Here is a 26,748-nt window from a genome sequence, read left to right as displayed (position 1 = left end):
GGCCAATGACAAGTGGAGAGGGGCTGGCTAGTGATGCTGCTCACACACACCCATTTTCAAAACACATAAAAGCAGAGAGACAGGACAGATAGGGATTTTCAAATCCATTTGCAGCTGGAAGCTCTGCCGGGAAAATCCATACTTTACCTCCATCAATCTCCAGAGAAAGCTGTGCAGAAAGATCCAGACTTTAAATCCCTCAATCTTCAGAATCCAGAGAGAGAGCAGACCCAGATCACTGTGAAGTGCAGAGACCAGAGTCCCGTCTAAAACCTGACCAGATCTATAGCGAGGCCCATTTCACTCAAGAATATAGTGTGAGTACCTAGAAAACTGTGCAGGACCAATCTCCTAGTTAAAATAATATAATTCAATCTAGTTTAATCTAAGTAGAACTGTCTCCTAACTGTCACCTGTCATTTGCAAAGCTGTCACCTGTCATTTTCTAGTTGCAAGCTGCACTTGTCTTTTTGAACTTTAAAATTTCCAATCTGAAAAACGACCTTTATTTAATCGCTCATATCTCCGTGACCGTTTGTGCTAGAGACTTGCAGTAACTTTCATCTGGAAGCTGAGATCCTAGGCTTTCCTATGACCCCACAACGATATTGCTAGTTCCTCTGTAATCGCACCAGACGCATTCGCGAATTTTACCGCGATTTGCAAATTTCTCCACTTGCAAAAAGATAGCTGCTTTTGCTTTCCTCTGAAAGAAATTCGTTTGCCTCATAAAAACCATCCCTGCATCATTGCTAGTGTGAGCCTGCACTAATATTAACTAGATACCACTCACCCTGAACCTCTAGAGGGAATTAAAAGCATTTTAGCATATTTTTCACTTTATTGCCAGCACATATAAAAGCATTTTGCCTGTGTTTTCAACTTCTGTAGTCTAAGTTGCTGGGTGAACTGAATTACATTTGAATTGCATTTCTGAGAACTGTGTGCTTCCTTCCATTTCCTTGCATTGCATAAAAGGGGGGGTGAATTGTCCAAGAAAGTGATTACATTGTCTTTTGCTGAAATCCTATCAAGTTATTTTCTTTACTGCATTTCATTCCACATTGCATCCATTTGAAACCATAAAAGTATTGTTGCTATCTTATCCATTTCATGTCAACTCCTTAGTGATTATAAAGAAGTGTGCTAGTGCCAGATTCTCCGTTGTTAATCTTTATCATCTCAGATTAAGTGTGATATTCAATTATTAATTTATTATAAAGTGTGATAGATATATATTGCTTTACTTCTCAAATAAACCTTTTAACTTGCAAAACAGAACTACTTCTTGGCTCAGTGGGGTCAGGGGGATTCTGAGAGAGGGGTGTTATATAGGGGTAGTCATCCAGAATGCATGAACTGGACATAAAGAGATATCAATAAGGGTTTTCATTCAGTATTATAGACTAGGCGTTGACTTAGCTGTAGTGTTGAATTGAATCCTCTTACAGGTCGTAATGAGGCCCTTTGTATGCTATATCGAGACAGTATACATTAGATCTTGTCTCCTTCGTGTGCAACAGGGTACTGTGTACTGCCTGGAATTTCTATATATGTTTTAATCACCAAAACATATATAGAAATTCCAGGCAGTAGTAGTCTCCTGTTGCACACGGAGGAGACAAGATCTAATGTATGCTGTCTCGATATAGCAGCCATAGACTTGTATCTGGACTTTTTAACACATTTTTGAGGTATATGTGTACCCTGGCAGTGCATTAGAGCTCAAGGGATGCATGTTCAGTTTGCCTGCACTGTCCTCGAAATAGGAGCCAGTGTATTTTAGGAGGGGTCTGTCCGGATTACAGGAGCCATTGATTCCCACATGGGATGAGTCAGATGGAATAGATTTACCCAAAAATGTTATCTTGCCTTGTTTGGTAGCTGCCTTCTTCTTGGGTCTTGCTGCTTGGGGCGCAGAGTCATCGGGTGAAGCCGGGATGGTTGAGGGAAGAAGCAGCTGAGGCTCCAGTGCTAAAAATGGCGCTCTTTGCATAATACACACCATAATCTCCTGCTCAGCCGGATAAATTCAAATGTATTTATAAAGTGATTATGTACTTCAATGTATCAATGTACAAACGTATGTAACCCCGTAGCTAAGCTCCCCGCAAGTAACAGTGCTTCGGTGCCCAAGGGCTGCTGTGCGCTATACAAAGGTAATAAATAAATAAATATAAATAAATCCTTGACTGTGTCACCGTCCGATAATGTGCTTATACATTGTTTGGACCTTTTTTCCATTCAGATTAGGAGACGGAATGTTTTTGGCTTTTTTTCTACTGTTGCTCCTTTTTTTTTACATTGTTTCTTTGTCTTTTGTTGTTGAAAAACCTCAATGGAATAGGAGGGAGAAATGTTGGTAGCAGCCCAAAGCTCCACATCCATGCCAACCTCTTGAATGTTGCATTCTAGTTGGGCTCAGACCTTCTACCTATGTTGAAAGTACACTCTGACTGTCAAGGTGTCCCGAGTGTCACTTTGTTCCAGGCGGGAAGTTGGAAATTGTTCCATGGGGTGCCTTTCTGGCACTTCCCAGAAATCCTCGACAACACACATGCATTCAGAAGCGAGGCACCCCAGCTGTGTCTTTTGCAGTGGGGAAGCGTGGTGTAAGGGTTTTGATCCTTCCAATAGTTGAGCAATGTCAGAGTAAAGCTTTGCCACCTTCCTATTGTTGTCTTGCGCAATGTCCTTTATGTTGTCATACAACCTGAGCAGGGACTCTAGCACAAGGTGCAAGGCAGAGATCGATGCTGGGACCAAGGAATGTATTTGTGGCATCACCGTAGAGTTCCTCCTCATTTCCATATTGCTGGCCGTAATGACGTCCCTCTTCATAGGTTGTTTCAGGATAGGTTTGGGGTAGTTTTCAATTGGAGGACTTGGATACAGGCCCATTGAAAAGCCAGATGGTCTTGTCCCCAGAGTGTTAGACCTGTAACTTCTGTTGATTACCCCCTCTACATTTTCACATAGTCTTTCAAAAGAGTAATCCAATATCATAGACTCATTAGATGCTGTCATGGGGGCTAGCTGCGGCCCAATGTGTACTTTGAACTCCACTGTTGTGGGCACTTCAACCGAGGCACACCCTTCCTTCATGAAGGAGCTTGTTGGAACCACAGGGGAGTGTATGCTTGATTTTTCCACCTCTACCATCAGGGTTGAACAATGATTAGTCCCGATGGTTGTTGGATTAGTTAAGCATGAGTTTGTTATTACATTACAAACTTGTGTAGCAGCCAAGGTTTGTGTCGCAGGGCTTAGAGGTGGTCTACCCACAACTTGGGAGAATAGGGAGGTGTTTGTAGCAGCTGTAAATGAGCCACCCCCTCCTCCCCGTGGTTTTTTCCACACTATGCATTTCCATTGCCTCCAACTGGTCTAGCTATTTCCCTTTGCCCCTTTCTTTAGGGGCCTCAACCCCTTCTCTGTAATCACGAGTCTCCCACTCAGTAGTTTGGGTATAGGCATGTTGTGGGTATTGCAAAGTTATTGAAGTTCGGTGGGTAGCAAGTTATGTGCACAATGCCGAGATCATTGATCGTGCTGCGCCGTGCTTACGGTTTGGACAAGTAGATAGATGTTGGAGTCACACCAATCCGCTCCGTACCAGTTTCTGTGCGCCACTCGAGCCACAAGACCAAAAGACTACTTAGTTATCCACTTGACGATCTGCGCGCTCCACACTGTTTTGTGGTCTATATGGTGTTGGGCACCTTGCCGGCAGCAGTGGCTCCTCCCAGTGGAGTAGAGAGAGGAAACAGACTCCTCGGTGCGTACTTATCACAATGAGGTTTATCGGGTGCAATGCACCGTAGCACTGTGGTACCGCAAAAGACAGTCACTGCAATTAAACAATAGTACACCAAAAGACCACTTAGTGATTCACTTGACGATGTCTACTTGTAATACCCAAGGAAGCGTATTCATTGCACTTTTGGCATAAGAGTAGATTTGTTTCTTAAATCCGCCAGCATGCTCACGCTACTTTCACTCACCTTTATCATTGTTGTGGCACCTGGACTCTCATCCTCTTTTACAACATGAACAGAACATCACCCATTTCCTCACAATGTTCCTCCACCACATCCAATGTTCTCCCATGCCTGGCTCTTCAGCCCTTCATGATATGTCCTATTTTACCACATTTCCTGCACACAGGTATGGTTCCTGGACATTCTCTCAAGCTGTCAAAATATATATTACTGCCACACCCTTAACACCTCTTTCATTTTGTGCACTAGGAAGCATGGATCCACCGCATATACAAGCCCACTGATACATTTTTGGTTCTGGCTAATTTTTGGGGCGCATGAGCCACAAAATTAAGAAACCATTGTTACAGAAGAGAGAGAGGAAACAGGGTTCTGAACTGGGAATATCTGGGTTGCATTGCAATGGGCAATGCCGTGGCATGAAACCCCCAAATCACCAACATTTATTTTTCAAACTCCAACGCTGTTCTACCCAATGAGAAGTTCCCTAACAATATTTGCTCCAATCAGCAGCTTTGTAGGAAACAAGTCGGGTGCTGGGCTTCCTATATCCCAGCTGCACAGTGATTTCTCAGGGGGCAGTTTTGAGCTATTTTTTCAGGCTATTTTCAGCTGACATTGGGGCTATTTCTGGGCTATGTTTGATGGCAGATCTGTTTTTTGTCCTCCTGAGGTTGCCTTTCTACACACAACCACCCACCCCATGCCCACTCTATCTACCCCCACTCTCTCTACACCCACCCTCTATGCTCCCACTCTCTCTGTCCCCAACCATTTTCCAACCGTGATTACGTGTGATGGTTGAGTTTTGTTTGGGCTACTTTTGACAAGTTTGACAGAGGCTGCTTTGTACTTCATGTTTTTTGCCCCCAACCAACTACCATCACCCACTCACCCCTACTCTCTCCAACCCCCCACATTCACCCATCTCTGCCAACCCTACCCCAAACTCTCACCCTACCACTTCCCTATCTAATAAATCCCTACCCTCTCTAACCTCACCCACCCAATCCCCACTCTCACTATTCCCACCCAGCCTAACCACACCCCGTCTACCACCAACCACCCACCCTACCCCCACCCTCTCTACCCCAAGCCATCCTACTGCCATACTCTCTACCCTAACCCACTGTACCCCACTTTCTCTACCCCACTCACCCGCTTTGCCCCCACTCTCTCTACTGCCACCCTCTATACCCCCACCCACCCAGTCCCCACCCTTGCTACCCTCACCCACCCAATCCCCACTCTCTACCGTCACCCACCCACCCTGTCTACCAACACCCACACACCCTGCCACCACCCACTCTATCCCACCCTACCCCACTGACTCTAGTATTACAACCCACCCACCATACTCGCTCTCTCTACCACCACACGCCCTAACCCCACTTGTTCGACCCTCATCCATACACCCTACCTCCACTTTCTCTACCCCACCCTACCTCCACTCTCTCTTCCCCCCACCCACCATACCTCCACTCGCTCTACCCCATCCACCCTACCTCCACTCTCTCTACCTCAACCCACCCTACCTCCACTCTCTCTAACCACCCTCTCTCTACCCCCTCTCTCTAAACCCACCCACATATTCTACCCCCACTGTCTCTACTACTACCCACCCACCTTACATCCATTCTCTCTAGCCCCACACACACCCACCCTACCTCCACTCTCTCTAACCCCACCCAACCACCACTCTCTCTACCCACACCCACACTAACTCCACTCTCTCTACTCCACCCACCAAACGTACCTCCACTCTCTCTATACCCTCACACTCTTTGCCCCCACCATGATATGAGAATTCATTTATAATGCGCCTGTACACAAGTGTTTCTATGTGCGAAAAAGGCAAAGAAGGGGAGACAAAGGGAGGACAAAAAAAACGATCTTAGTAGGCCTCGTGTCATTCAGATCGTGCAAGTGCCAGGGGAGAGGGGACTTGCCAGGGAGGAGGGGTTTGGGGGAAATTGTAGTAGGGAAGAGCTCAAGATAGTGCCGCCAGGGTGGCCGTCTTTGTGTAAGTGCAAGGAGGCGCGGGACTGTAGGGTTGCAGATACAGTCCCTAAGTGCATGGTAAGCCTGGAGGCAGTTCATGGGGCTACTGGTCATGAGGGAGCTTGGTGCCCATTAAGGTTCAGAAGGTGGCCAGATGACCAGTTGATGCAGCAGGCAAGTACATCAGCAAGGGAGAGAGAGAGAGAGAAAGCAGAAGCGAAAAGGAAGGCCTTGAGTTGCTTCCGGAATCTTAGGTGGTCCTGCTTGAGTTTGAGAGAGGCAGTGAGGCTGTTCCAGAGGGATGAACCAGCTGAGGAGAGAAGTGTGTGACCCTCATAGAGTTGGAGGTGGATGAGCAAAGGGCTTGAGAAGAAAAGTGTTTAGGAAGATATAGTTGGATGTAGTGTGGCCCCTGACCCCAGAAAGCCTTGTGGACAATGAAGAGGGTCTTGAACTTGATCGTTACACAGCCACTGGGAGCCAGTGGAGAGATTTCAGGGCTGGGGAGGCGCGATACCTGGGCTTGAGGCCAAGGACAAGTCTTGCATTCCTGTTCTCTACCCCCACCCACCATAACTCCACACTCTCTACCCCTCTCTCTCTCTACCCCCCATCCTGCCACCACTCCCTCTACCACCACCTACCCTACCTCCACTCTCTGTACAACGAGCAAAAAAACTCCACTGTCTCAATTACCACTAACCCACCCAAACTCAACTCTCTCTACCCCCACACACCCTACCGCCATTCTCTCTCCCACTGCCCAGCCCACTTGCACTCTCTCTACCCCACCCACAAACCCTACCTCCACTCTCTTTACCAATAACTTGAACTCTCTCTACCCCCACCATACCCGCACTCTCTCTACCCCACCATCCCCCATTCCCTCTACCCTCTCTCCCTACCCCATTCACCTTTCCTCCACTCTCTCTATCCCCACCCACCCTACTGCCATTCTCTCTACCACTGCCCACCCCACTTCCACTCTCTCTACCGCGCCGACCAAACCTACCTCCACTCCCTCGACCAATAACTTGACTCTCTCTACTCTGGCCCATTCCCCCATTCTCTCTACCCCACCATCCCCCATTCTCTCTACCCTCTCTCTCTACCCCATCCATCCTTCCTCCACTCTCTCTAGCCACACCCACTCACTCTTCTTCCACGCACGCTACCCTACCCACACCCTACCTCCAGTCTCTATTCCCAACCACCCACCCACTATACTGCCACTCTATCTCTACTGCCAATCACCCTACCTCCACTCTCTCTACCCCAGCCACCCTCCCTCGACTTTCTACCACTGCCCACCCTACCCCCACTCACTTTACTCTCAACCACCCAACTATCTCTACAAACAACCCACCCCACCCCCACTCTCTAGCCCTCTCATCCTCCTTCCTCTCACACTGTCGCTTTATTTATTACCCTCTCACTCTCAAACTTTCTCACTCAAATTTCCTCTTGCTCATCATCGATGGCAACCTCTCTTAGTGATTTCCTACCTTGCTTCATTCTCCTTCCTTCTCTTTCTCTTGCACACCAGCCCCCCCTATCGCATTCTCCTTTGAAACTTTGCACGCTCCTCCGTGCACCCTGGTGCCTAGAAATTCTAAATACAAATAACAGCAGTACACGCCAAAACTAGTGGCTTTGCCACTGTCTGTTATTGAGTATCAGAGATGGAGGCATGGAGGAGGGCGAAGCATTACTGTCTCATTTACCTGTTCTGTCCTTGTTATGGATGATATTTCCCTCGCCGCCTCGAAATCTTATACTACTCTGGCAGTCATAGATAGACTAGCTAGCAAATACAATACTCTCTTCGAGAACAAAATTCAGTCATTTAAAACATTGAATATTAGATCCTGGTAAACACACCTCGAATTAGGATATACGGAAGGCAAAGCCATCTACTCCGATGTTCAGCTAACTAGTATTCGTCATAGAAAATTTGATATTAAAAATGATACAACACTTCATGAAATATTTTGATTAATATGGAGATGAAATGCAAAGTAAATAATAATTCTAATACACTGATATGAAATGGGAAGGTAAAGCGCTTTACACCATTATATTAATGCATCACAAGAATCATAGAAGAATTGTTTCGACACACAGGTCGTCTTCAAGGCGCGCAATGTTGCAGTCAAAGAAAATTCTTGAAATCCAATGAATTGGCCGTGGCCTCTGTACGGCAATCAATATCAGCATCGTCATCCAAATGTCAAGAACAAAGTGTAAAGCCTCACTGGCCGAAACACATATATTACTCGTTCAACCGAGCCGCTTGAATTAGAACTGGAAAATCCAATAATGGCTAAATAATAATTCTTCCAACAATTGTACAATTCTTTTATGCTTTGCCATTGATTCTATGGAACTATTTTTTAAGACAATATATTCACAGATCAATCAATTTATTTGGAACCACCAAGAATTCATGATTCAAAAATGATGAATGCTTCAGTTTTGGTTAATGAATGGGGTGTCCAGTCCTAGACTTTCAATAGTATAACTGGGCGTGGTGTAGGTTACGTCGGGACTCATACCTTCACTCTCAGCCAGCTAGTCTCTCTGCTCGGAAATATTATCTTCTGGTCATTTTCGAAAAAATGTTTTCTGCATAAGTAAATCATCCTGCTTATTGTAAGAATGCATGATAAAGACATTCAATAACTTATGTCACACTTCATCCACAGCACACATGAGCAGAGTGGGCTGACTTCACATTAACTCAAAGGAAGCAGTACTTCTTAGTCCAGCCTCTTCTGAAAGCAGAAGCAGTTTACTATGCAAATGGGAACCACCTGCTCTGGACATCATAAAAGAGACAGCTAAGGAGATCGCCGCATTCATTACTTCCATGTTATGTTGAATATATATAGCGCCCATTCGCCAAATGCATCTTGGCGCTATTGACCATGCCAGGGAACATTCATAGCTTAAGCTAGGGATGTCTTCAAAAGCTGCCTAAACTGGAGATAGTCTTCCGTGTCTCTAAGAGTGATGGCCATGGAATTCCACAATGCGGCTGCGGAAATAGAGAAGCATCGACCAGCCATCTTGGATAACCAGATCCGAGCAACAGAAATAAGCCGAGAGTTAACAGCGCGTAAAGAACGTGAATTCCAGAGTGTGGCTGCGGCAAAAGAGAAGCATCGACCACCCATCTTGGATAACCAGAACCGAGGAACAGAAATAAGCCAAGAGTTAATAGCGCGTAAAGAACGTGAATTCCAGAGTGTGGCTGCGGCAAAAGAGAAGCATCGACCACCCATCTTGGATAACTAGAACCAGGGAACAGAAATAAGCTGAGAGTTAATAGCGCGTAAAGAACGTGAATTCCAGAGTGTGGCTGCGGCAAAAGAGAAGCATCGACCACCCATCTTGGATAACCAGAACCGAGGAACAGAAATAAGCCAAGAGTTAATAGCATGTAAAGAACGTGAATTCCAGAGTGTGGCTGCGGCAAAAGAGAAGCATCGACCACCCATCTTGGATAACTAGAACCAGGGAACAGAAATAAGCTGAGAGTTAATAGAACATAAAGAACGCCCAGGAGAAAATAAAAGAAGAGACTTAAGCTGCAAGTACTCCGCACCCTGACCATAGTACGCACGGTGGACTATACATAGTGACTTAAATTTAAGCTGCTCAGACACAGGAAGCCAGTGGATGGAACACACATGAACAATTGCAGGATTAGTCCAAATATGTGATAAGTAACATTGACACCCATTTGTATTGCTTGATTCTTTTTTAATTCGGCTTACTCAAAGAAAAGCACGCAAACTTGCATCTGTGCACAGTCACACGCACAGAAACGATGAATCAGGGATTCCGGAAGTTGATTAAGGCTCTGCTGGGATTTTTCTTCTGTCATGCACTAGCAGAAGTTGTGAACAGTCATATTTATAAAAGGTTTCCCTGCAGGCACAGGACGGCTGACACCCCTTTGCAATAAAGGGCCTTGAGTGCAAATCTTCCTCTCAAGCCAGGCTGACGTGCGCGTGCACGCTATCTGCACTCTAATGCCGCAGACTGTTGTCTGCTGAAGCTTCCTCTTATTCAGTGAAAGGGAAATGAAATGCCAGCCTGGGAGTTAATCCTCCGCACAGTGACAAGTGCGCAGGTGCTTAGAGAAAAAAGCCAACAAAAGACCCGAGCAGCTCAGCAGCTCAGCGAAGATAAGTGACACAGAACCCAGGGCCGGTAATGGAGCGCAGCTTTCAGACACACATTGTGGGAGAAGCAGGCAGACGCAGCAAAGACAATCCGTCTGCCCTTTATTGCAGAGGCATTCTGCAGGCATACACCCATATCAATTCATAGCCATCAAAAGGCCGTTTATGCCATCATTTGCCTGGGTTTGGGGAACATTTGTGTGGCAGGGAAGGTAAATCATTGCTGCTGGTTGACTGGCAGAGTTTGGCGAGGGCAGCCAGGCAGACGAAAGCGCTCATTTGTGGGAATACCAATTCAAAAGTCCTAAACCCTTCCCTTCTGAAAATGGGGTTGTATCAGAGATTAAATTCTGCTGAACCTAAAAATTGAGAGATGACTCCCCTCCACCCCCATGATGTGTATCGGGCTTCTCTGCAGGGGCACTGAATCGAAGATCATCCATTTGCAGCTTCGGAACAGGCCATGTGTTCTCATTCTGAAGTAACATGTGTTGGGCTTATCATGGTGGGGACAGTTTAAGTATACATATAATCTCCCACCCTCCGCCCCCAAAAAATCACAAAAGATGGGATGGCCTGCCTCCATTCATGTCTCTTACAATGTCCTTCCCATTCTCAAGGTGAGTGGTCAAGATTTTGAGTCCCCTCCATGCCCCGCTGCCACTATTACAAAGCCCCAGAGGAGTTACTTCACTCCTCCTCGATGATGCAGACTTAAGGATGAACCAAGTTCTTCTGCTGCTTTGAGACTGGGGGCAGCCTTTTTGGGGTCTCATAGCCCAAGACTAAGCCAGTCGTTGTTCTGCAGGTCCATCAGGGTTTTCTTTCAGGTTGCGTTGTCGCCATACACAAGAGAGCAAGAAGAAGCAATCCCCACTAGCCTTCCTACGTGACACCGTTCTGCCCACATCCTGTGTCATTAAGCTCCCCGATCCCCGCAGAAACCTTCTCCCACCTGTTGGACCTGCCTAGGGCCCTCTCTTTTCAATACCTTAATAAAGTTCCAATCTCTTTTCTGTAGCGCATTCTGTTTTATCTTCTATTTCTGGTCAATCCCATGGCAATCAGCATCTCTCTCCTTGTCTGAAGACGTAGTGTCCTTATTCTACTTACTCTCACCTACCTCCTCCTCCGGTGGATCTTTCACTGCCTAGTTACTTCCACCTTGGCCTGTTGTCGCCATCTTCCACTCCACTCAACTCTGGGGTCAAACTTCCAGCCTTTAGCCTTTCAATACTACTCCTTTATTCAACTCCACTCCAGGTTTTAGTTCCTTCATCCTTCATCCTTCCTTCTGGTTTTGTCTTTTCCTGCCACTGCATTCCTGGTTTTACTTCCTCACTTCCTTCTGCCCCCTTTAACTCTCTCACTTTAACTTTTACTTTCTTCTCTCCTGCACCTTCTGCTCTCTCCTATTACCAGTTATCCAGCTGTGTTCTGCAGCACTCACCAGTCTCCAGTTTTCCATCTCCAAAGTCTCTGCAGCACCACTGTTCTCCAGCAGTCTTTCCTCCCTAGCCTTCTCCAAGCAGCAGCTGCCTTCTCCTGTCAGCCACCACACTGGATATGCGCTGCCTGGCTTACATAGTAACATGCCCCCTCCCCCTGATGGGAACTTAGACTGGTGGTCTGCCGCTGTCAGCCTGAAGGGTGTCAGGGTTGGTATTGGCTATGGTTTCTTATTTCCTGAAGGGGCTGGGCTGAACTCATAAGAGCCCAAGTGGCCATTTTGAAAGTCTGTGTGCAAAGCTAGGCTCACATCCACCCACTTCCCACCATACCTGAGATAGCGTGATCTGAACCACACTTTCCCTCCACTGGTTCCTTGTAGATCCCTTGCTGACAAATTGCTCACCTTCTCTTCTACCCTCACCATGTTCTTCACACTATGATTGTAAAGCGCTCTATTGTGTCTTGAAGATAGGTCTGCGCTCAATAAATATCCTAATAATAATAATAATAATAATAATAATAATAATAATCATAATCATAATCATAATAATCATAATAATAATAATAATAATAATAATAATAATAATAATAATAATAATAATAGTGAGGCTGAATAAGCTGCTTCTATGCAGGATATCCTGCTACACTGCTGTTGGGAAGGCAAGTGTGTTGTGGGCCCCTAGGGATGCTTAGGAATCCCTTAGGGTCTTCATATCCTAGAACAGTTTTCCTATGCCCATCTTGTCCTAGAATGAAAAATATAATTAACCTGATCCATTCCAGCTTTTGTGAGAAAGGCATTGTGGGGTATGTAGTCTATTTGACGTTGGTTTCTTGTACAATGACAGTGTTGGGGCCTAAACCTGATGTCTTCCTTGATTTAAGTGACCTGCCTCAGCATTACTCTAGGTTGCCTTCTCGCCGGGTCCCTATTTCCGCTTCCCGGATCCGGGCTGCAGTGTGTTTCACTTTCTGAGGGGCGTTATGAGAAATGTATTATTCTGTATCGGGTTTACCAAGGTACCTGGCTCCCTTAGTCGCATGGCTTGTGGTCACCAGATGTAGTTCCAGGCAGGTAACTTCGTCACAGTAGAAAGGAATAGGCAGGGGGGTCCACAAGGGTCACCTTTTCCAAAGATACATGTCATTGCTTCTGAAAGCAGGTGGAAGTTAGCATTTCTGGCATCTTATCCCCGTTTTGATATGATATATGATGTGATAAGTCATTTATAACGTGCCTGTGCACAAGTGTTTCTAGGCGCGACAAGCAGCCCATCACACCTGTGACATGGAGAAGGATCTCAGTGCGTCATAGACTGAGAGTTACCATTGGCCATCGCTAAGCAGTGGGTTAAATCCAGAATGGAACTGTGAAAATGCATCATGTGTCAAAGTGGTGGGAGGAAATTAAACAGTATTTTTCTAGGTGTTTGCAATACAAACCTGCAGTAACCATTTGGTGACAGCCATAGTAAAACTTGAGATTAAGAGCCTTATTAATACTTTGGTGGTACTGGTGATATCAATACTGCCCAACAAAGTTACTTTTACCATCTGTGGTGACCGTGGTGTCTCTGCCCAAGTATGAGTTTCCTTTGTTCCCCATTTTGAAGTCCCAGGCTCCTTCATTTGGAATGGAGGTTTTACTGCAGATGGTAGTATCGCCAGCACCATTAAAGCAATTATTTTGAAGTAATAATGCTCCCCATACACTATATAGAGGGCAGTGTTACTATCTCTATACACTATATAAGCTATATAAGCTGTTCTATAGCTTATAAGTTTACACAACCATAACTTCAACCTGAGCCTCTATGACACCAATGACAAAAATGCACAACTAATCAATAACAGCCCCTCAGAACTAAACTTCTCCCAAAGACTCACGTAACCCACGCACTTCAAAGGGAGACCGTTAGACTGGATAGCTGACTGTAACTGCAATACCACTATTACCGCCAACCAGTCGCTCGCATGAACCGACCATCATGCCATCCTCTTCTCCAGTCCAAGAAACATCTTTACGCAAGGCAAACCAACAGCCCCTCGCAGATCAGCCAGAAATACTAGAGATATCACAGCCCCTAAACTACTCCCACTATTGAAACCTATCCTACAGGTGGCCACAGACACCAATCTAACTGAAGACCCTACGCAGTTGGTTAACCTCTACAATACCACCATTCTAAATGCCATTGACAAAATAGCATGAATAAAACTTCGTAAAACTAAACCCCTTGCCCATCTAAGTACTTGGTACACACCACACTTGAGATCACTACGAAAAATCAAAAGAGCAGCCGAAACAACCTGGAAAAACCTCCCCTCACCCCTGAACAAAGAAAACTTCCTTTCAGCGGCAGTGACATACAAATCTGCTATCTTCCTAGCCAAGTCGGATTCTTATAAGGATCGTATCCAGAATGCAAAATCTAACACTAGGGAACTGTTCACCATACTTAGAGAGCTTGAATCGCCCACACCACCGCCTATCTGTACTAAAGACGCCACCTGGTGTCAGAATATCTAGAAAGCATTATCAGATAAAATTGAACTACTACAACGAAAAAAAGAGTCCAAAAAGGCGAACCTAACCAATAATCCTCCCTCACCTTTAGCACCTACACCGCGACTGACCATTGCAAACTATTAAAATTCACCCTACTTAGCGTCAAAGAAGTTGAAGAAATAATTCTTAGCCTCAAACCCTCTAGATGTATGGGCAACATTTGCCCAGCACCTATCATAAAAGAGACAGCTAAGGAGATCGCCGCATTCATTACTTCAATAATCAACGCTACCTTCAAGTCCAACACCATTCCCGCCAACCTTAAGGATGCATGGGTCATGCCTCTCCTCAAGAAACCCACCTTGGATCCAAACAACCTGTCTAATTACATGATAATCACCACGGTACCCTTCCTTTTGAAGATCATCGACAGAGCATCCTACCTGCAAATCCAGTGACACCTAGAAGACAACCTGCTAGGACTATGACAATCTGGATTCCGCCCAAGACATGGCACTGAGACGGCCCGACCGATCTAGTAAGCCAAATTGAACAGATTAAAGTCTCAGGCAACCTTGCCCTCCTCCTCTTACTAGACCTTTCAGTGGCATTTGACCTTGTTGACCATAAAACACTAAATCATTCCTGAACAAAAGAACGACCAGAGTATTTGCACCAACAGCCACAGCTTCTCCATCGACAGTCACCTGCGGGGTCCCACAAGGCTCATATTTCTCCCCAACACTCTACACCATTTTCACAAAACCACTATTCAACATTCTTGACCAACTAGGCATTTCATATACTAACTACGCTGACGACACACATGTCCTCATTCACATCACAGGTAACCACGACATAGACACACAACGACTCAATGACATTTATCTCATCATCCAAGCTTGGATGGCTCAAGATGGCCTCTGCCTTAATGATGACAAGACTGAGCTTCTCCTAGTAGGCACCCAAGCTAAAATTAACAAACTGGACAACAAATTCAACACCTTCAACATTGACGGCAATAATATCAAAGTCTCAAAAGATATCAAAACACTACGTATGTACATCGACTCTTCTCTCTCACTAGGAAGACAAATCAACGCTACATCATCCTCCACTGCTTACACATGTAAGCTAATCAATGGCTGCAGACCCTTCCTGACACCTGCAAACTTCATCACCCTGGCCAGAGAATTGGTACTAACCAAACTAGATTATTGCAATGCGCTATACTTAGGCACAAGTCAATATAACCTGCGCACACTTCAAATCTACCAAAACAATGCACTCAGAGCAGCCACCAACTTCCCGAGAAAGCTACACATCTCGGAGTTGAGGCTCAATATTAATTAGCTCTAAATTATTCAAAGAGTGAAGCTTAAGACCCTCACACTCACACATAAATGTATACACAACCAAGCACCGACATACCTATGCAACAAATTCAAGCTGCACACTTCAGTTGGAGAAACCAGATCATCCCTATCCAATTACCTGATCATTCCTAGGTTTAAACTGAAAAAATCAGGAGGAAAAAGCTTCCCAGTCCTCGCAGCCAAAACCTGGAACTCACTACCACCTAACATTAGACTGGAACCCTCATTCAACATATTAAGGAAAGAAGCCAAATCCTGGCTCATCCTGAATGAAAACTAATGCTGAGGACCTTGCCACGCAATTTACTCCTCTGAACTCCCACATTATTCTAGCACTACTGTGTAAATATTTTGATGTATATATGGGGATTATATGACCTGATAATCATAGTACCTGTGTACAAACGTTGTTTATGAATATGACTGTAACTGTAAATACTGTAACTAATGTGCCCAGTTGCCTCAGGGCTTGGAGCACTATACAAATAAATGCAATACAATACAATAATCATATGGACCGTATAAACGCGAATGAGTTGCAATCAGGGCTAGAGGAGAGCTTTCACATGTTACTGCATAAAACATATATTTTGGAAAAACTATTAGAACCAACTTGATTTATCACCTGGAAGGTTTATTGTAACTGTGCAAAGGAAACCATAACGCTGTCTTCAGGTTAAACAATGACATCCTCTTATAATAACCGCATCATAATACATTGCAGTTAATTAAAGATTGTCTTTATGGGTTTTCCCCCCAGTGCCAAGGCCTTTTTTGGTGATTTCGGTATTTCACCATTCAAAGCCTTCTAACATGTTCTCCTTCATTAAAGGATTATCAACATGTTTTTCAGTCTGAGCACAAATGACCAGTTTCGCTCTTTGAAACTAAAATGGGGCAATATTAGGTTGGCACGGTCAGTGTAGAACCTGCAGGTAACTCTTTCCTTATAAGCCGGTCAAGTGGCACAGCGAGTAGAGCGCCCGCTTTGACACCCTAGAGCGCCCGCTTTGACACCCGTGCAGAGCCTGTTAACGCAGGTTCGAATCCCGGCGGGGCCAAACTCAGCCTTTCATCCTTCCGAGGTCGATAAATGAGCACCACACACCGTGGGTAATAATAAGCAGCGCTCAGATACCTGAGGGTTTGTAGCGCTATATAAAAGCCTAATTATTATTATTATTATTTATTTGTATTAAAATGTATCTAGAATCTGTGGAGGTGTGCCAGATCTCCCTTTATTGCTGTGTGCCCACTGAATGTTCATTAGACAAGCCATGCACATGATGCTCCTCCATTGCATCGAATCTACATGTTGCATCTGACAGCAGGGAAAGGGAGACTCCATTTGCAGTGCATTCCTGAGATATGACATCACCTGGGCCATATTAGCAGATAAGGAGCAAGGTTGAAAGGGCACTGCAATAGCCACTCTTCTGTAAGGAGTGTATTATAACTAACATGGATTGGGGTGCAGCCACACCTCTCAAAGGGATCAAGAGTGCAACCACTAGAATGAGTCTGTGACATCAGTTCCCCGTTAAGGGGTCCTCTCCTCGCCCCCCAAGTTCCTGCTCTGAAGAGAGAGTGGGTATAGTATATTTGCTAGCAAATGGCTGCTAAACTTCCAATTGGGTGCATTTACACAGATAAAGTGGTTGATTCTGGTTGAGTGGGCACAGCTGAATATTTCTATTTTAAATGATGATTCTAAGGTTATACTGCTAAAGTAAGTGTGTCCTAGCTCTGTTGCTAGAAAGCCACCATTTGCACTTTGGGGTCGGCAATGTGCTAAGGAGTGTAATGTGGGTTGAGGTTGCCCAGGTGTCTGGAAGGACATCAAGTGAATCAAACACATGCGGCTACTATTAATTCAGGTATTCTTCATGCCTTTCTCAGTGTTCGATTTCAAACATTCATATTAAATAAAACATTTTTTTCATATGTCAATCTGTTTTTCATAAAAATGAAGATGTAATCCTTTTGGACATAGGGCCTCATTACGAGTTTGGAGGCAGCCATGCCCTTATTAAGGGAAAGTCTGCCTCCAAACTCGGGTCCGGGTCCGTGGTCCCTCAATGGGGAAATACGGGCCATTCCGACTTTGGAGGGCCCGGAATTTCCCCATTCAGGGAACCCGGACCATCCTCATTCTCATTTGAGCCCCCATAGGGCTCAATGGGAATGGGGAGCATGTTAACAACGGGCCCATTAATGACGGGCCCGTTGTTAACATGCTAGTCCCTTTGCGGGACCCGCAATGGACGTCTGGTCTAACCAGACGTCCAGAGCGGGTCCCGCAAGCGGACCTCGTAATAGGGCGGAATGGGTTTAACGGCGCCGTCACCTTTACCGGCGCTGTTAAACCCATTCCGCCAGGGTCGTAATGAGGCCCATAGGCATTGTCTTTTGCCTATGGGCTACAATGCAGTTTGCCTATGGGCTACAATGCAGTTTGGTCTCGTGGACCATCTTCAGGGACCAGTTGTGTGCCTCTATCTCCCCTGTGTGTGCTTCAAATATAATCTCTGGCACTGCTAGGCTTTTCTCTGGTCTGTGTGATAGACCAGTGTTAGTACTGAATGAACTCGTGTTCACAAGGTGCTCTCCAGCTTGCATTGCCTTATCCTGCTGTCCTTCATTTTCTTTTGTTCTAGATTCTGGACAGCAGGATCTGTCTGCATTTACACGCATCAATTTTCCATGACTGAAACATGAATCTGCACAACTTGTACCGCTTGTGCAAATACAAGAACCCATGTGCGTTTCAACAGTGCTCACACCACACGCTTGGTATTACAGGAAGGACTTTACAGCCTTCTCCTTCATGCTAATCACCAGTCTCATGGGGTGATCTGTGCAATTGACCCTTTGTGTGGATCAAGTACTTTTCATAAAGCAATTGATAGTTCTTTTCAGTGTTATGTTCACTGTTATCCTATTGGTAGATGTCACACATGTCTATGGATAGCTGATCACTGATCAGACATTTTGCATTGTATAAACATGTTTATCAAAATCATCAACATCATTAGACAATGTGAAATAGTATTCTCAAACTCCTCGGTGTTGGGCAAAAATAGCAACTGTCCAATTACTTCAAACCATAAAAGGTGTCAAAACAGTTGGACATGCATAAAACCTGTTCTACCTATAATGCCTTCTGGTAACACAGAGGGCCCCAGAGAGCCTAAAAGGAGGCAGTGAATGCTAGACAGGACCTCTATGGAAATCCCAACCCATAGACTATAAAGGGAGAACCAACCCCCAAAATCTTGCAGCACTCTCCCTGATTACTTCAAAACTACACATCTGAGCTACTACCTCCCCAATGTCAATCCTCTCCCACACACACACACACAGAATAATGCAAAGAACACACAAAACCATTGGAAATATAAAAATGTTCCCAAATTCCTGCTTTTAATAAAAGACATGCCTGCATCCTTTAGCAAGAAGGAGAACCTCTTGACCAGATCTTCCAACTTCAAGTGGACCGTGGACCGGGACACCCACTGTTGTTACAATGCCTTCCTGCTTCATTCAAGTCTCTCGTAAGATCCATGAAAACTCTCTCCTGTAAACTGACTGAGGGCACAGGTCCAGAAATAACCACAATTTGTGGCCGTCCATCAACACTGTCTTTTGGACAACAGCAGAGTGGACCACCTTCTCATTCACATCAGCTGAGTACGAAACCGCCATCACAGTACCAACAGAGATACATTCTGAATGTGGACTCTTTGAGGCAATGCTCTAGGACCAGGTGATAAGCGAAGTGGCTGCTAAAGCTGTAGGTCCTGTTAAGTCAACCAAGATGTCTTTGAGCTTGCTCCTGTGAGATAGTACACCTAGCAAGCCCAGCTATGTGACCCTATGCATATTCACCAGTCCCTCAAGTTAAGCATTCAGCATGAAGATGCATTTAACTACACACACCATGAATCAGTCCACGCCCTACAGATACAAGGCCATCTCTTTAGTTGGACATTGAGGGTGAGTGAACTGGGATTGTGTGTTAGGGTCTCACTCAATTCTGTCAATGTTTGCATTGAGTTCAGCATGAAGGGGGTTGTTACACTGAAGAACTGTCCTTTTTTTCCCACAGGTGATATTTTCCTGTTTCCTAGCATCACCACTTTTCTGCGACTTCCTCTGCCAGGAGGCACTAGGACTAACGACGTACATGGGCGTAAAGCTATGCAAACATACGTTTCTACAAGGCTGGCAAAAGTGTTCAGGATATCTGGGAGGTGCCTTCACATATTGGCGATGCCCCCCTTGCACGTTAAAACGCTGTATGAATAGCTGTTACTATTGCCCATTTAAATGTTGTAACACGCATGTGAGAGTGCACTAGTTGAAGTCATATCAGCAGCATTTGTGTAGGAAGTGACAACAGTCATGTGAACTGTATCTGCAGGGAAGAGGAACACTGCATTTAAAGGTCACTAGTTTTGTATCCCTTGCTGAGATTTTTCCAGTGAGCAACCATATGCAGTGCAGAACCTTATGCACTGTTTCTGAGATGGACAGTCTCCAGATGTTGGTTCTTCTATTCCGGAAATTGCTCTTTGGGATTGTCATGTCCAGTAGTAAACTTCAACGAGATAATGCCATAACTTACACCTCTCGTAAAGTACACCTGTCAAAGGTATTCTTGGTGAATTGGACCCCTAGAGTGGAAGTACCCACATGATCCAGTCCTTAATGCATCCCAATTCCTTATGGACAAACTGAACCTGGGCAGACCCAGAATTGATCCATTTCGCTCCTGGAATACAGAAGATTCAATCGATCTCACTATATGAGGAATGTTGACAAAACGTCTTGAAGGAATAATACATCTGCAGGGATGGGAAGGAAGCAGTTCCAATCATTTTGGAACCCTTGTGAGATTGTGCACCTTTTCTGAGTCATCTTTTTGTATATATCTCTGCATTGTAAGTCACTGTATTAAATAATACTGACATTTACACATCTTAAGTATATCCTTGGCTCTTTAATGTAAATGGTTTGGGAGGAGCCACTTCCAGGCACCAGCATGATAAAGAAATCAGCATCAGAAATGAAACTGTGAGAGCAATTATTCAGTTCTCTTTACAATGAGTGTGAGTCACTGCTAGCAAACAAACACACGGGTGGCATTGAGATGATCAGCTGCGTTTCAATTCGTTGGCAACATTGTAATGCATGATACAGCCGACACAAACCTCCCCTATTCCCCGGCACAGCCAACAACCAGCAAGCACTAGAGTAGAAAATAAGTTCCAAATTACCTTCACAAAAGCAACAATTTTGAGGGAGATGGTTGCCAGGTAGAGGGAGTTCATCGCAAAGTCCATCAGATTCCACCAGTCATGAACATACTCATTGAATCCGCCATCCCACATCTCCTTAATCTCACCCCAGATGAAGCCTACAGGGTAGAAAGAGAAATGTTTACAGAGTGGAGGTGTCAAAAATTGCATAATATGCCTTATAAAAGATGCATTTGTTATAATATGACCAGCTCCCAACTCCAAGCCAGGCCAAACCAGCCTGTAGCTACACATGCAAGGTTCATTTTAACTTTGACAGATATACATTTCATAAATGTGTATTCCAACTATTAACTTTGCCAGCTTTCTCTTCTCATGCACAATTGGAAATATACAGAACATTACTGCAACTATAATGGAGATAATGTATTCACTGAAAGCCCAAAAAAGCATGGTGCGTTCAGAAAATGCACTTCTTTCTTTCCTTACGGAAAGCATGCAATAAGGGATTGCCCAAGCCATAGGTCTATCTGCTAGCCTTGTTCACTTTGCTACATTGTTTTTCAAAACAAACGGGATCTCCTTGCTTTGTTCAATAAATGTGTGGTCATTTTATCTGTATTGTTATTTCATTGTGCGTAGCAACTTGCTAGCACTATTATTAAAGCAGTAGCAGAAAAGTGTAAGAATTCTGAAACATATGTAATATTTTGTATACCAAGATAAAGCACTGACATCTTTTTATTATTTGGGCAAGTTCCCTCTTTTTCAAACATGGGAGTTCTTGCACAAATGACAGATAGCAGCAAGATTGGCTTCAGTTCAAATGTAAACAAACACAATATTATGTTCCACTATTGCCTTTGACAGCCTTTCTTCCCAAGCACACTTGAAAATATACAGAACATTACTGAAACATTTTAGAATGGATTATGTTTTAATGTGTTTACTGGAACCCAAAAAAGCTTAGTGCATTTAGGAAATGCATTTCTTTCTATGTAGAAAGCACACGATAAGGCATTTCCTGAACAATAAGTCTATCTGTTAGCCTTGTGAACTTTGCTTTGCTACAATAAATGCGTGGTCACTTCATCAATATTGTTGTTGCATTGTGTGTAGCAACTGGCTAGCACTATTATTAAAACAGTAGCAGAAAAGTGTAAGAATTCTGAAACATATGTAATATTTCATCTAAGATAACGCACTGACGTGTTCTTTTTTTTCATTTGGTCAAGGTCACGCTTGTTCAAAACACACCAGTTCTTACATAAGTGACAGAGTGACAGAGAACAATATTGGCTTCAGCTAAAGTCTAAACAAACAATACTAAAATATGTAATTGTGTAAAATGTAACTATGCAAATTGTAAGCTAAGCGCCCAGATGCCTCAGGGCTTGGAGTGCTCTACAAATAAATAAACTAAACTTAACTAAACTAAAATCTGAACAAACAGGATATTCGTTTCTACTGTTCCTATTGATTCCACATATTACATAATTATTTGTTAGAAAGTAATTGACTAACAGGAAACAGATTCAGCAGCATGGGAGGAGTTCCTGAGATTTTACGAAGGCTATGCCACTGTGAATTATGAAGAGGACAACCCTGGAGGACTGGTGACCCACACGATGATGACCTGCCTGGTTAAGAAAATCAAGCAGATGTAATGGATAGGCCAAGGAAGTAATTCTAATGTTTGGGCACTTTGGCAATGTTCCCATATTCAGATTTGTAATGCTGGCTTTGATACCTTGGAAGCAAAACTAATTTACAAGTCTGAACTACCTTGGAAACAAGCAGCCTTCGACTTGAGACAGTAAACCTCTTATAGGGACCTACATTTGCACTTTGCACATTCTAATTTCCTGACTGTTTAAGTAACAGGGGGGCTGAAATAAGCCATTTTTACCAAGCCTTTGATTCATATTTGTCTTTTGCATGGTTGCACCATTAAGGTAAGCCATGATGAATTTTTGGTAGGCTAGCCTTTTTCATCTTTTCCTGTGCTGGTGAAACACTGAACGGGACGGGAACGGGTTTTGGCACACTGTCCATATGTAACCTGGGTTACCCCCTATATATCCTTTGTTGGGTGATTTGAAATTTAGTACCTGCATACTTTTTTGTTACATGGCTCTGGATTGCTTTGTTGGCAGTTTTTAGTTAACTACCCGTAGTAGCCACAGATTCTTTTTAAAGCTTTTTTTTTAACCCTTTCCGCCTAATGGGTTATACAGACGTTGTCTGGGAATCCTCACCTGTACTCCAGTTTGCCAATCTAGAGTATCGCAATTTTGAGTATGCATTTAAGTTTTACTGGGCTGCAATGGCTACATACACATTTCTGATTGGTAATAGGTAGTTTTAACATTTTGTGCTGACTATCTACTCTACTACTTTCTTTGCTACTATTAGGAAATGTATATTGCTTGACCCTTCTATTTTTAGTGCTCATATATTAGCTCTACAAAAGAATAACTATACATAAATGCCAAACAAGAGAGCAAGAGCATTATTAATGTGTTTCTGTTTAGGAGTATAAAAGGCAATGGGCCTCATTATAACTTTCGCGGAACGGGTCAACAGTCTCCGCTAATGGAGGCGGACCCGTTAAACCCGTCCTGCGAAATTACGAGGTCCCCTTGTGGGACCCGGTAAGGACGCCTGGTAATACCAGGCGTCCTTACCGGGTCCCGCGAGGGTAAGAGCGAGCTAAGAACGGGCCGGTCGTAATCGGCCCGTTGTTAGCTCCCTTTCCCATTCCCATTGAGCCCTATGGGGGCTCAGATGGGAATGGGGAAGGTCCGGGCCCGGGTTCCCAGGGGGAGGAATTACCGGGCCCTCCGAACTCGGAATGGCCCGGTAATTCCTCATTCTGGGAACCCGGTAAAGGAGCCTGGTTTGGAGGCAGCCATGGAGCTAATAGCTAATAGCTCCATGGCTGTCGCCAAACTCATAATGAGGCCCAATATATTTCAAGTGCAAACACCTGCTGGCTTAGTTTTAAAACTGTGTAGGGAAGATATTGATATCATTTAATGTTTATCAAACACACAAGGATAATGGGCATGGATCATACATTCACTCAGAAGATGGACCCACGCCAATTTTGCTGTCATATAGTAAACCTGTCAGGTGCTTATGGGCAGTAGTTTCTCTTGCACTAAAGCACAGAGAGCCAACTTTCTCGATAACATTGCTTTGTGTACAGCTCTGTTCTCTGCTGCAAAACCCGCCACATCCCCAGGTGGGTATTTGGACTGCCTTTGGGGGTTAAGGTTAGGCTCTGGTATGCAGGGTATGATGCAAATCATGGGAAAGGCACACACAGATGGGAATCTTTTGACATCAGTGCACTATTGGTCAATCCCCTGCAAGCATGAAACCACGCTGACCCTCATCTCCACAGAAGGGATTCCAGTTGACTTCTGTTTACAGTGGATGCTAAATTGCAGTCCTGGGATTTGATTTCACAGACTATTGCATTCTGGTATTTGCAGTTTTAGGATTGGAACCTGGTGTCTCTGATGAGATGGGATCCTCTGCCAAGCCTATTCCTGAAGCAATGGAGAGATGAACTAAGTGTTTGGACATTGTGCAAAGGAATTGGAGTCACAAGCATTCTGCCCCGGACCTTGATGGCCATTAGCATCAAGTAGAAGGGACTGTTTCTAGTGCGAATGAGCGTGTAGCTGAAAATACATGTTTAAATATGCTGCAGTCTGAAATGTCAATAAGGATCCCATCATCAGGATTTAGCAAGCTGTGGATGCACTGATGGTTTAAACGTCCCTGGTTTCATCCCATACCTTTGACTTTTCCTGCCAGACATTAACACTCAGAAAGTGACCCTCCTCACCCGGTGTTGAAGCCATATGTACCTGCAAGCACCATTCCAAATGGGAGTTGCTAGTGTAGCCGTCGTGCATTTTGTGCATTCTGGGACTTGTAGTTCTGCATATCTCCATTTTAAATCCAGACCTACAAGTGCTCGAATACAAAGAATACACAGTACTGGACTATCATCTACTTGATGGAGTAGGGCATTTTGTCAGTCATGTTAATCATGTTGTATGTTGTCAAGGAGCATAGTCAGTAATAAAACCAAGCACACATAAATCCACATGTTTGCTTAAGGCAAATTCGACAGCACTTCAAGTACCCTGCAAAGTACGCATTACCATGTTTGCAGATTCAGATTATATGGTCTGCTGTTAGTTCATTTTGGGGGATTCCTTCTTCAGAAACCTTTTGGTTTTGGAATCCTATTATGAAAGCCTAATTGGGATGCAATGGAGCGCTGTGCAGCCAGTAGGCTAGGTCTGGTGAAATTACTACTGCCGTGCAGAAGTATATGGGTATCTAGCAGGTAAATTCACTTCTCATTCCCACACTAATATGAATACCAGCCGTGATCCCAATCCCAAAGGTAAAAGAAAAAGACATTGATGGCTTTTGTGGTAAAGTGGTCCGAGTACAGACTATACTCTCAGCACAAGTGTGAGCTAATAACAGACACAACCCAAATAGCAAAGACAAAAGACCCCAAAATAAAGGAACGTCCAATGAAATGTCTATACAAATTATATATCCTTTCATTTAAATATTCAAATGCAATCAACTGACTGAAAGCAGGAGCAAAAACCAACTCCTGCTAAGAGAACACAGAAATAGCAGACTGCTGTGTGGTATGGCCCGCTGGGTACTTGAACAGGGGTGTGTAGGCAAGCAACTGCACCAATGTCAGAGTTCTAAAGGATATGCTTGATTAAATAAGGTGTTGAGGATGGATGAAGTTGCTCGAAGATGGCTTGAAATGGCAAAGCAGGATTCCAGCTGTGGGATGTACTGACCCACTAAGCTCTGCCCTGCGACATCACTGTGTGCTTAGGGCACTAGAACCAGCAAAATAGACACAAAAAGCCCCATGCATGCTAAACCTAGGAAAATTGCGCTTTGAAACCGGAAAAGATTGCTGCCAATCTACTTTGCCTCTGTCAGTGGTGGAACAGGAGACCACACTGCTAAAACCTGTCATTGGGCTGCCCACAGAGTGCAAATGGAAACTTCATGAAAGGCAGTGCTTTATTGCAAAGAAACCCAAAGGTGCTCTGAAATCCTTTTTTCCTTGGCTGCTAAAATTGCAAAATAATGGTTCAAAAACATCAGAAAATGACCAACATCCTTGCTGGGTGTTACCCATCACCTTATGTAAGGAATCCACATAAGCACACAATGTAAGGAGAAGCCGAATCCATCATAAGAATATCCACATTAAAAAGTGTGCTTGTCTGTGAAAATCTGTAAAATATGGGCGCAGTACCGTCGGCCGCCTGTGAGACAGCTGTGATTTAATCACACTGGAAGCTTAAACTGTGCAGTTAAAATCAAATTGTTGGAATTAAGTGACTTGCCATCAAAAGCAATATAGGTTGCAACTCTTTAATCTCTCTGTTTAAAAAGACTGGAATTAGAGATCTATTTGCCTGTTTTGAAAAATATAAGTTTATTTTTCAATTAAGAATAATGTAACAATTGACTTTAAAGTAAATCTGATGCAAGCCAAAGAACTTCAAAGCAAATTCCACAGTTGCCCCAATAGAAGGCATCTCTCCTGCTTCTCATGAAAGCCCAGGAACTCCCAGTCAGGTGTTAATGAAGAGAGGAGGGGATTTTGCTCTTCTGCTCCTGGTAGAGATAAAGGGTTTCCTTGGCTGAAAAGAATATGTAGATGCAAGTGTCAACAGAAACTCCTGCCATAGGAAAGAGGCAGGGATGGCTCTTGAGCCACCAAAACTTTGGGGGCGGGACAGACAGTGTTGTATATTCAGAAAAGTATATTTTTGAAAAGGACTGACACAGAACTGTGGGAAATTATAAACATGGTAAAATTACAGCATTGTTAATATGAAAATTCTGGTCATGTTTTAAAAGTACTCAGAACTCTGTGCTATGTTC

General features: G+C 44.2%; 1 protein-coding gene across 1 annotated transcript in view; it reads right to left on the bottom strand.

The window, feature by feature from the left end:
- Positions 1–26,748, bottom strand: part of TRPC5 (transient receptor potential cation channel subfamily C member 5) — a 1,352,993-nt gene that overhangs the window by 366,647 nt on the left and 959,598 nt on the right. The window contains exon 5 of the mRNA XM_069612595.1: positions 20,809–20,948. Coding sequence (XP_069468696.1) covers positions 20,809–20,948 — 140 coding nt within the window. The remainder of the gene's footprint in view (positions 1–20,808; positions 20,949–26,748) is intronic.

This window comes from Ambystoma mexicanum, chromosome 5p, assembly GCF_040938575.1.
Source record: "Ambystoma mexicanum isolate Mex_15411 chromosome 5p, UKY_AmexF1_1, whole genome shotgun sequence".
In the NCBI taxonomy this organism is placed as follows: domain Eukaryota; kingdom Metazoa; phylum Chordata; class Amphibia; order Caudata; family Ambystomatidae; genus Ambystoma; species Ambystoma mexicanum.
This window is presented reverse-complemented; position numbering and strand designations above follow the sequence as displayed.